Source organism: Dreissena polymorpha, chromosome 2 (genome assembly GCF_020536995.1).
Source record: "Dreissena polymorpha isolate Duluth1 chromosome 2, UMN_Dpol_1.0, whole genome shotgun sequence".
Taxonomy (NCBI): domain Eukaryota; kingdom Metazoa; phylum Mollusca; class Bivalvia; order Myida; family Dreissenidae; genus Dreissena; species Dreissena polymorpha.
Genome location: NC_068356.1, coordinates 139,579,361 through 139,591,396, shown reverse-complemented (window position 1 = coordinate 139,591,396; position 12,036 = coordinate 139,579,361). Strand labels below are relative to the sequence as shown.

Here is a 12,036-nt window from a genome sequence, read left to right as displayed (position 1 = left end):
TGCATTTTATTTGTGGATTACAAGTGTAGATATGAGCTGTGTTCTGGGAAAACAGGGCTAAATGCATTAGTGTAGTGTCGCCCCGGATTGGCCTGTGCAATCAGCACATGGCCTAGACTGGATATTCGTTTAGTAGAGACTAGGTTTTAACCAAAAAGTCCTTCAAAAGCATACTTGATGTCCCTGAAGGCTAATCTGGGGTGACAGTCTACACACATGCATCAATGTATTTGTCCCTGTTAACTAATCTTAATTGTTTCACCCAGAATGCCAAGTATTTTTGCTCTGGGTCTATACCGGATGAGCACATGTACCACCACTATGCGCTGAACGTGCCTCTATACACGCACTTCACAAGTCCGATACGCAGGTACCCGGACATCCTGGTGCACAGGTTGCTGGCCGCCTCCCTAGGTAAGTGGACATGTATAGAGAACCAGTGTGGTGAGGATGTATGGGGAGATAAAGATGCATTATAAGTAGGGATGCAAGAGGTTATAATTACAATTTATTTTTTGTCAGCAATCAGTGTTGAGTTTTGGTTAACAAAACATCAAAATAAGCCATTGAATGTCTCAACTTATTTTTATCACGATTTAGATAAATGTGTCAATTACGTCTCAGGGTGAAGGATCAGCAGGGTTTTCAGGGGTTTACTCACAGGCAGGACCGAATGTCAACACCCTGTTAAGAACTTTATTTTTGCAAATATCTCAAGTTATTGAAATAAATTTGCAAAAATATTTAGTGCAAAAAAGACATAAAACATTGAATATGTCTGAAATTGGTTATAAAATTTCACGTTGCTCTGCTGCATAACCATGTACACAAATGCTGTACACATATAATTGTTGGCCAAGAACACAATCTTATTAAATAAAGTAGTTCTGATATAATTCAAATTGCCATAAGCAGCATTAAGACTGTCTTTAATGCACTAGTGGAAATTCTTAAGAAAATTGTTTTAAGAAGTTATTTGAAAAAAAGCACCACTTGATGGTGTGTTTACATCCATTAAAGTTCCCTTGTGAACTCCACAAAGTCAAGTTATCCTGCACCCTGTCTTGGCTGATAAACCCCATTCTCTGCAATTCGCTTGTAAAATTTTTGCTAGTAAAACATAACAATAGTGCCAATAATCAAAATACCCTCTGTTTGAAAGCATGGAAGTACTGATTAATTGCTTTGTTATTCTGTTTATTGACACATTATTTATTACTTTTGATGGTGCAGCATGTTGCATGTTGTTCTAACTAGTTGCCAGTGCAAGTTGAAAGAATGTCGCATTCAAAATATAAAATCGGACGAATTTTTCCATGAAATAAGCATAATAAAAAATCAGGTTAACCTTTTCCCAAAAATGTAACCGGTTACTGGTCATTTTGGTAGGTTAACTGGTTAAATGGTAAACCCCTTGCATTCCTAATTTTAAGCTTTCTTCTTCATTTGAATGCAAATTTGTTTGCGCATAATTCTGCCAGCTCATCTTGAAAAGTGTATTGAATGCTATCAGAAAACAGAGTGTTGTGAAAGCTTGCCTTTTGAGGTAAACAATTCGCATTGAATACTTTTTTCTAAGATAATGGTGTCTAAAAGAAAGCATCTAAATGAGCCTTATTCTGGGATTCTGGGCTTAATGTATATGTGTAAAGTGCCACAGGCTGATCTGTGACAACACTTAAGACACATGCAATAAGCCCGGTTTTCCAAGAACGAGGCTTAAATTATTTTCCCATTGTTCCATAGACTACTGTGCTGAGTCTAAAAGATCCTCAAAGGAGATACAGAAGTGGGCTGACCACGCCAACGATAAAAAACTGGCAGCAAAGAGAGTTGGTGACCTGAGCAGCGAGCTCTTTTTCTCCGTCTTTGTCAAGGTACCCAGTGCATGACCACTGTGTAATGTTCTAATGTATGTGAAAGTATGAGCAAGTATTGTCAAGGTAACCAATGCATGACCACTGTGTAATGTTCTTATGTAGGTGAAAGTAGGAGCAAGTATTGTCAAGGTCACCAGTGCATGACCACTGTGTAATGTTTTTTTGTAGGTGAAAGTAGGAGCAAGGGTTGTCAAGGCAACCAGAGCATAACCGCTGTGTAATGTTCTTATGTATGTGGAAGTAGGAGCAAGGGTTGTCAAGGCAACCAGTGCATGACTTCTGTGTAATGTTCTAATGTTTGTGAAAGTAGGAGCAAGTGTTGTCAAGGCAACCAGTGCATGACGGCTGTGTAATGTTCTAATGTTTGTGAAAGTAGGAGCAAGGGTTGTCAAGGCAACCAGTGAATGACCGCTGTGTAATGTTCTAATGTTTGTGAAAGTAGGAGCAAGGGTTGTCAAGGTAACTAGTGCCTGACCACTGTGTAATGTTTTAATTATGTATTTGAAAGTAGGAGCAAGTGTTTCAAAGAAAAAAAAAATTCAAATTTAAACTGATGAACAGTTAATTATAATGACTGTTTGACATTTGTCTAGGTGAAATATGTATTTCACCGTACCTGCTTTGTTTGAAATACGAAACAAATGATGTTTTAAAAGGTTGTAAAGGCATGATTGATCTGCGGGTTGTAAAAACATATACACTACATTACTCATATAAGGCTGTACTGATTTCAGACAGCTGGTCCCCTGGAGGAGAAGGCGATGGTGATGGGAGTCATGGACAAGGCCTTCGACATCTTCGTGCTGCGCCTTGGGGTCTCCAAGAGAGTCTACTGTGATGTACGTAGTGGACATAATAGAGGGTCTCCTGTGATATTTATAGTGGACATTATTGTGGGTCTATTGTGATGTACCTAGTGGACATTATAGAGGGTCTACTGTGATGTACGTAGTGGACATTATAGAGGATGTAATGTGATGTACGTAGTGGACGTTATAGAGGGTCTACTGTGATGTTCATAGTGGACATTATAGAGGGTCTACTGTGATGTAAGTAGTGGACATTAAAGAGGGTCTACTGTGATGTACATAGTGGACATTATGGAGGGTCTGCTCTAATGTACGTAGTGGACATTATTGAGGGTCTACTGTGATGTCGGTAGTGGACATTATAGAGGGTCTACTGTGATGTATGTACTGGACATAATAGAGTCTACTGTGATGTAGGTAGTGGACATTATTGAGGGTCTACTGTGATGTACGTAGTGGACATTATTGAGGGTCTACTTTGATGCAGGTAGTGGACATTATAGAGGGTCTACTGTGATGTAGGTAGTGGACATTATAGAGGGTCTACTGTGATGTACCTAGTGGACATTATTGAGGGTCTACTTTGATGCAGGAAATGGACATTATAGAGGGTCTACTGTGATGTAGGTAGTGGACATTATATAGAGGGTTTACTGTGATGTTCATAGTGGAAATTATAGAGGGTCTACTGTGATGTAGGTAGTGGACATTATAGAGGGTCTACTGTAATGTAGACTAGGTAGTGGACATTATAGAGGGTCTACTGTGATGTAGGTAGTGTAATGTAAGTAGTGGACATTATAGAGGGTCTACTGTGATGTCGGTAGTGGACATTATAGAGGGTCTACTGTGATGTAGGTAGTGGGCATTATAGAAGGTCTACTGTGATGTAGATAGTGGACATTATAGAGGGTTTACTGTGATGTACGTAGTGGACATTATAGAGGGTCTACTGTGATGTACGTAGTGGACATTCTTGAGGGTCTACTTTGATGCAGGTAGTGGACATTATAGAGGGTCTACTCTGATGTAGATAGTGGACATTATAAGGGGTCTTCTGTGATCTACATGTGTAGGTAGTGGACACTATAGAGGGTCTACTGCGGTGTACATAGTGGACATTATAGAGGGTCTACTGTGATGTATGTAGTGGACATTATAGAGGGTCTACTGTGATGTAGGTAGTGGACATTATAGAGGGTCTACTGTGATGTAGGTAGTGGACATTATAGAGGGTCTACTGTGATGTAGGTAGTGGACATTATAGAGGGTCTACTGTGATGTACGTAGTGGACATTATTGAGGGTCTACTGTGATGCATGTAGTGGACATTATAGAGGGTCTACTGTGATGTTCATAGTGGACATTATAGAGGGTCTACTGTGATGTATGTAGTGGACATTATAGAGGGTCTACTGTGATGTAGGTAGTGGACATTATAGAGGGTCTACTGTGATGTAGGTAGTGGACATTATAGAGGGTCTACTGTGATGTAGGTAGTGGACATTATAGAGGGTCTACTGTGATGCATGTAGTAGACATTATAGAGGGTCTACTGTGATGTCGGTAGTGGACATAATAGAGTCTACTGTGATGTAGGTAGTGGACATTATAGTCTACTGTTATGTATGTAGTGGACATTATAGAGGGTCTACTGTGATGTATGTAGTGGACATTATAGAGGGTCTACTGTTATTGATGTAGTGGACATTATAGAGTAGAACCTGTGTTCTTCTGGTGGCTAGACGGACACCATATTAGTTAAAACTTGTTGACCTAAGAACCTGGAAAATATATGGTCCCTGACCTTTTTTTTATATTTGACTTAGTTATGTCCATAATTGGAAAGTTATACTGGTTTACTGAAAAAGGGTGAACATTATTTAAGATTGCTGTTTTGTGAAATCAGCAGAGCTATGGACCTGTTTCAAATAATTTACCTTTGAAACTTCCAATCTTTAGCTTATGAAAATCTTTTGAATTCACTGATATTCAATTATGCAATAATGCCTTCATCGCTACTTTCCAGTAAACCTGTGTAAAGGCCAGCGGGGCTTATGTCATGGTCCTGTGTCAGTCGTGCGTGCGTCCGTGTGTGCGTGCGTTAACTTTTCCATAAAACATCTTCTTCTCCTAAACTACTTGTCCAATTCTGATAATATTTCTCAGGAATGTTCCTGGGGTGAACCTCTTTCAAATTTGTTCAAATTATGCCCCTGGGGTCAAATTTGACCCTGCCCCGGGGGTCACAAAAAATGAAAATTTGCTTATATAAGGCCTATTTTGTGAAAACTTTCAAAATCTTCTCGTCCATAACCATTGGGCCTAGGGCTATAAAATTTGGTATGTAGTGACATCTGAAAGTCCTCTACCAAATTTCTTCAAATTATGCCCCTGGGGTCACATTTGACCCTGCCCAGGGGGTCACAAAATTGAATAAGGCCTATTTTGTGAAAACTTTAAAAATCTTTCTGTCCATAACTGTATGGCATAGGGCTACCAAATTTGGTATGTAGTGACATGTAAAAGTTCTCTTTTAGTTTGTACAAATTATGCCCCTGGGGTCAAATTTAAAACTGCCCCGAGGGTCACAAAAATGTGCATACGTTAAATAAGGCCTATTTTGTGCAAACTTTTAAAATCTACTTGTCCATAACCGTATGGCATAGGGCTACCAAATTTGGTATGTAGTGACATCTAATAGTTCTCTAACAAATTTGTTCAAATTAAGCCCCTGGGGTCAAATTTGACCCTGCCCCGGGGGTCACAAAAATGAACATATGCTTATATAAGGCCTATTTTGTGCAAACTTTGTAAATCTATTTGTCCATAACCGTAGGGCTTAGGGCTACCAAATTCGGTATGTAGTGACATCTAATAGTTTTCTACTTAGTTTGTTCAAATTATGCCCCTGGGGTCAAATTTGACCCTGCCCCGGGGGGTTGCAAAAATGAACATATGCTTAAATAAGGCCTATTTTGTGCAAACTTTAAAAATCTACTTGTCCATAACTGTATGGCATAGGGCTACCAATTTTGGTATGTAGATACATATAATAGTCCTCTACCAAATTTGTTCAAATTATGCCCCTGGGGTCAAATTTGACCCTGCCCTCGGGTCACAAAAATGAACATATGCTTATATAAAGCCTATTTTGTGCAAACTTTAAAAAGATTCTTGTCCATACCTGTAGGGCCTAGGGCTACCAAATTTGGTATGTAGTGACATCTAATAGTTCTATACTTAGTTCGTCCAAATTATGCCCCTGGGGTCAAATTTGACCCTGCCCTTGGGGTCACAAAAATGAACATACGCTTAAATAAGGCCTATTTTGTGCAAACTTTAAAAATCTACTTGTCCATAACCGTATGGCATAGGGCTACCAAATTTGGTATGTAGTGACATCTAATAGTCCTCTACCAAGTTTGTTCAAATTAAGCCCCTGGGATCAAATTTGACCGTTCCCCAGGGGTCACAAAAATGAACCTATGCTTATATTGGGCCTATTTTGTGCAAACTTTAAAAATCTTCTGACCATAACCATTGGGCCTATTTATACCAAATTTGGTATGTATAAGAATCTTTAAGTTATCTACCAAGTTTTTTCAAATTATGCCCCTGGGGTCAAATTTGACCCTGTCCCGGGGGTCACAAAGATGAACATATGCTTAAATAAGACCTATTTTGTGCAAACTTTAAAAATCTTCTTGTTCATAATTATAGAGCTTAGGGCTAATAAATTTGGTATGTAGTGACATCTTATAGTCCTCTACCAAATTTGTTCAAATTATTCCCCTGGGCTCAAATTTGACTCTGCCTCAGGGGTCACAAAACTGAACATATGCTTATATAAAGCCTCTTTTGTGCAAACTTTAAAAATCTTCCTGTCCATAACCAATGGGCCTAGGGCTACCAAATTTGGTATGTAGTGACATCTTATAGTTCTCTACCAAGTTTGTTCAAATTATGCCCCTGGGGCCAAATTTATATATAAATATGCTCACCCTTCCAACTTTAAGCGCCCAGTGGGACGAGGGATAGAAAGAGAAAGTCACATGCTTGAGTACATTTCAACCCATGCACATTGCACGATTTAAAAAACAGTGGAGCGATACAGGGCCATCATGGCCCTCTTGTTTGTTACAAGCACTAAAATTTAGACATTAAACATCAAGAGGCTATGGATTGGAATGTACCCTAGATTACTGTGAACATTATCAATATATACCCGTCTGCAGCCATTGAATTCTTTAAAAAAAAAAGATAATTTAATGGAGCCTTTCTCTTGAGGAAATGGGGCTTAATGCATGTAAATAAAGGGTTGTCCTAGATTAGCATTTGCAGACAGCTAGCATGTGCAGACAGCTAGCATGTGCAGGCAGCACAGGCTTATCAAGGACCTCACTTTCTGCCTAAACGTGATTTTCCCTAAGAAGAGACGTTCTTTAAATGGAAAATACTATACAAGCCAAAAGTTTAGTCCCTGATTAACCTGTGCAAACATATGCACATACATTATGCCTGGTTTTCACTGAGCGCTGCTCAATTTAAATGCCCCCTTTGAATGTCTCCAGAAACTGCCCCTGAAGGAAAAGATCTTCAGACGAGAGCACAAGGTTCCCAGCCTTGTGTTGGTGTGGCAGGCAGTAGATGGGGAACCAGAAGTGAGGCAAGAAATCACTATTTTCACCGTGGTGGACTGTGTGCTGGCAACTGGGGATCTCCCAACAACATGGACGGTAAAGTGTTTATATGGTCTTTTTATGTCCCCCACTATAGTAGTGGGGACATATTGTTTTTGCCCTGTCTGTTGGTCTGTTGGTTTGCGCCAACTTTAACATTTGCAATAACTTTTGCAATATTGAAGATAGCAACTTGATATTTGGCATGCATATGTATCTCATTGAGCTGCACATTTTGAGTGGTGAAAGGTCAAGGTCATCCTTAAAGGTCAAAGGTCAAATATATGGGTCAAAATCGCTCATTTAATGTACACTTATGCAATATTTCAATATTCAAGATAGCAATTTGATATTTGGCATGCTCATGGAGCTGCACATTTTGAGTGGTGAAAGGTCAAGGTCATCCTTCAAGGTCAAAGGTCAAATATATGGGTCAAAATCGCTCATTTAATGTACACTTTTGCAATATTTCAATATTCAAGATAGCAACTTGATATTTGTCATGCATGTGTATCTCATGGAGCTGCACATTTTGAGTGGTGAAAGGTCAAGGTCAAGGTCATCCTTCAAGGTCAGAGGTCAAATATATGTGGCCAAAATCGCTCATTTGATGAGTACTTTTGCAATATTGAAGATAGCAACTTGATATTTGGTATGCATGTGTATCTCATGGAGCTGCACATTTTGAGTGGTAAAAGGTCAAGGTCAAGGTCATCCTTCAAGGTCAAATATATGGGTCAAAATTGCTCATGTAATGTCACTTCTGCAATATTGAAGCTAGCAATTTTATATTTGACATGCATTTGTATCTCATGGAGCTGCACATTTTGAGTGGTGAAGGGTCAAGGTCAAGGTCATCCTCCAAGGTCAAACTTCATATACGGGGACATAGTGTTTCACAAACACATCTTGTTTGTACACATGAAAAGAAGGCATTAATGACAAGGAATAAAACCTTTAAATTAAGTACAGGTACAATAAAAAAGTGAAATTGTAAAACAATATTATATAAATTAAATACTTTAAAATGTGTAAGTCTATCTACAAAAGTCAATGCACAAAAAGGACTTGAAATGATAATCATACAATGTAAGACATATTTATGATTCTTTAATGAAGAACATTGCAAGTTAGTGTGTTAGTGTTAATTCAACTGTATTTCATACACACACCACTTCAATCATGTTTGGTTTTAGTCCTTTCATATATTAGTTGTTTTTTGTAGGCTCTACATTCTGTATAGTATAAGCTCAACAAACTACTTTGTTGTTTTCGTCATTATTTATATAAAATTTAACTGATGTACAGATGTACCTTAATAATATACATGACGTGTTTCCTGCAAAGTTAACACTCATGTTGAAATGATGTTGCTTTGGCAAGAAACAAGCTGGTTTTGTGTGTTGTTAGAAAATATGAAGGCAATAAAATCTAGAATCGAATACAAGGTATATAGCGATATTTGTGAAAATTTTCCCTAAACAAAACATTGTAGAAAAAATCAGTTATGGAACCTGACCCAAAACTTCCAAACACCCCTCGTTTATTTTCATCATTTTTCAGGCAGTTGTGAAGCGTCCAGAACCACACAACTTTGATGCCTTTGGGTTGATGGGTGGGGCAAATCAGCAGATGGGTGGGGCATTTGAGCAGATTAAAAGGGCACATCAGCACAATTCCCTGGAGGGAGGATTGGAAGGAGGTGGGACAGGGGACCTGGCTGACAGGGAGATGGGGCATAACGATGAAGAGTTGTCAAGGGCTACCGAGGCACTGAGTTTGAATGCTGAACATGGGAAATGAACGTCAATTCATAATGAAAATTCATATATGAAAGTTATAAGCCAAAAATGAAAAATTACTCTTAACTGAATGTGAGCTTAAAATATTATTGATACATTGAGATTTGATAAGTGTTGGTGTATACTTTATACAATCATCACTAAGATGTGACTAAAGAATCTTCAAACATGGGCCCAGATGTTATGTCCTGTTGTGTTCTAAGTACCGGTATGAAACATAGACAATTTAGTGTGATGTCAGTGATATTTCTCTATTGAATTATACTTATTGTTCAAGATTTGTGTGCTTCTGAAAATGCCAAGTGCAATGAATGTACTTGTCAGTATTGTCATTGTATCTCGTGTAAAAAAATATGAGCTTAACTCTGGGAAGACTGAGCTGAATGCATGTGCGTAATGTGTCGTCCCTGATTAGCCTGTTCAGCCTGCACAGGCTAATCAGGGACGACACTTTCAGCTTTTGTAGTATTTATATGTTGAAAGAAAGTCTCTTTTTAGCCAAAATCCAGTCTAGGCAGAAAGTGTAGTCTGTGATCCAGTCTAGGCAGAAAGTGTAGTCCGTGATCCAGTCTAGGCAGAAAGTGTAGTCCGTGATCCAGTCTAGGCAGAAAGTGTAGTCCGTGATCCAGTCTAGGCAGAAAGTGTAGTCTGTGATCCAGTCTAGGCAGAAAGTGTAGTCCGTGATCCAGTCTAGGCAGAAAGTGTAGTCCGTGATCCAGTCTAGGCAGAAAGTGTAGTCCGTGATCCAGTCTAGGCAGAAAGTGTAGTCCGTGATCCAGTCTAGGCAGAAAGTGTAGTCCGTAATCCAGTCTAGGCAGAAAGTGTAGTCCGTGATCCAGTCTAGGCAGAAAGTGTAGTCCGTGATCCAGTCTAGGCAGAAAGTGTAGTCCGTGATCCAGTATAGGCAGAAAGTGTAGTCCGTAATCCAGTCTAGGCAGAAAGTGAAGTCTGTGATCCAGTCTAGGCAGAAAGTGTAGTCCGTGACAGTCTAGGCAGAAAGTGTAGTCCGTGACAGTCTAGGCAGAAAGTGTAGTCCGTGATCCAGTCTAGGCAGAAAGTGTAGTCCCTGATTGGAAGAGGCTTATCTGGAAAGGCACTTCATGCACATGCATTAAAGCCCGTTATCACAGAGTGACACTCAATTATTATTCATGTGACAGGTTGCAGTCCCTAAAGTGGACATTGTATTTCACAATTTGAGTACCGGTAAGTTATTCCATTAGTATGTATGTGTACAGTGAAACACTTCTAAAAAATGAACTGTTGGTGCAGTCCTGAAGCCAAACAGTTTATACTGGTCTCACAGTGCATTCATTTAATATGTAGTTTGCTGTGTTATTTCCTACTTTACATTTTAAGAACAAGATTTATTTATAAGACATGTATAATCTGATTTTCATGTTTTCAAAACTATAAACCTTGCTGATGTGTTTTAATGTTGGTTATTATATTTGAATGTACCTTTCTAAAAGCCAAGTTTACTGAGTGAATGTTATCCTTTTGAATTCTCAGTGAGATATGTATTATATGAAATTACAATGCTTAATTGTTAAAGGAAATGTGAGGAAAATATTTGTCAATTGTCAGTCATTAAGATAATTGTCAGATCTTAATATAAGTACAGGTATAAATCACATAGATTTTACATTTAGTTGTTAATATAATAGCAGTTTTACTAGATGTTTAGCTTTTTTCATGATTTTTTGGTTACAGTGAGGAATGCTGTTTCCATTTTTAGCTTGTTACCACTCCAGATGCTACATTTATCACCCAATCTGGATAAAACTGTTCGAATCTGGGTCATTTTCAAAACAAGGTAAACCCTTTCCCACTTAGATAAGTGTTTTTACGTGTTTGTAGTCCTTTAAAAAGTAAAATTTAATTGAAGACCTTTCTAACTAGATTCATGTTTTTAAAGCTTCATTTCAAACCCTTAGATACTGATGAGCGGCAAACAGCATAAAACCTGAACACACTTTACTCGCAGGCTGTTCTGGTTTAATGCTGTTAGCACATATCTATTTTCACTTTGCTTCTCAGTGGGAAAGAGTTAAGTGGTCAAATATTAGAAAAAGCTTTGTAAGACTCAAGAAGCCCCATGTATGACTCAATCTTAATGAATATTGGTCAGACTGTTTATCTTGACAATATCTAGGACGAGTTTGACCTTAGGTCGCATGTGGCAAAACTTACGTAACGTGGTCAAATTTTACAAAATAAAAACATTACAAATCTAGCAGCCACTTTAAATACAACAAAGATAGGAAGTTTATCCTGACAATATCAAGACAATGTTGTATTATGGGTAAGTTGTGGGGAAAAAACTAAGTCAGCAGGTTTTTGGTGAAAATTGAACTCAGGTGGGTGTTTTGGGGCCATCATGGCTCTTTTTTTCATGGGAAAAAACTGCAAAATGCACTTGGTGCAACACAAAAGCTTTATCTTATCTTGACTCGACATAAAAATTCAAAACAATACAAACATGGTCAAGATTTAAGTTCAACCACAGAGTTATTCCCCTTTGCTTGAAAGAAAGTCCTAAAAGGGACCGCAGAGGTCACTCAGCTTTGATCTCAGTGAGCCCTTTCGGCCATCTTGTTTTCCATTAAAAGATCTCGTTAGTTTAAACTTCTTCTAAACATGTGTTTTACAAATCAGCGTATATACATTCAAGTGATTATTTATATATTGTGAATGAATTGTTTTATTTCAATTAATTATACACTTCTTTTGTTTTGGATTCTTCATTTATTTGCTATTTATTTGTTATTTGACATACCATTTTTGAGGTTTAATAGTGACTTGTAAATTGTGTTTTGGAATAATGAGATCAGCATTCTTGTTTACATCCATATGGTCTAGT

The 12,036-nt window shown here is 38.3% G+C and overlaps 1 protein-coding gene across 3 annotated transcripts in view; it reads left to right on the top strand.

Annotated features, from left to right (window-relative positions):
• LOC127869185 (DIS3-like exonuclease 2) overlaps nucleotides 1-10,024 on the top strand; it is a 56,149-nt gene extending 46,125 nt beyond the window's left edge. For all 3 annotated transcript variants that reach the window (XM_052411517.1, XM_052411516.1, XM_052411518.1), the window contains 5 exons: nucleotides 267-414; nucleotides 1,747-1,877; nucleotides 2,615-2,719; nucleotides 7,264-7,428; nucleotides 8,935-10,024. In XM_052411517.1, coding sequence (XP_052267477.1) covers nucleotides 267-414; nucleotides 1,747-1,877; nucleotides 2,615-2,719; nucleotides 7,264-7,428; nucleotides 8,935-9,174 — 789 coding nt within the window. In that variant the 3' untranslated portion in view covers nucleotides 9,175-10,024. The remainder of the gene's footprint in view (nucleotides 1-266; nucleotides 415-1,746; nucleotides 1,878-2,614; nucleotides 2,720-7,263; nucleotides 7,429-8,934) is intronic.
• The last annotated feature ends 2,012 nt before the right edge of the window (nucleotides 10,025-12,036 follow it).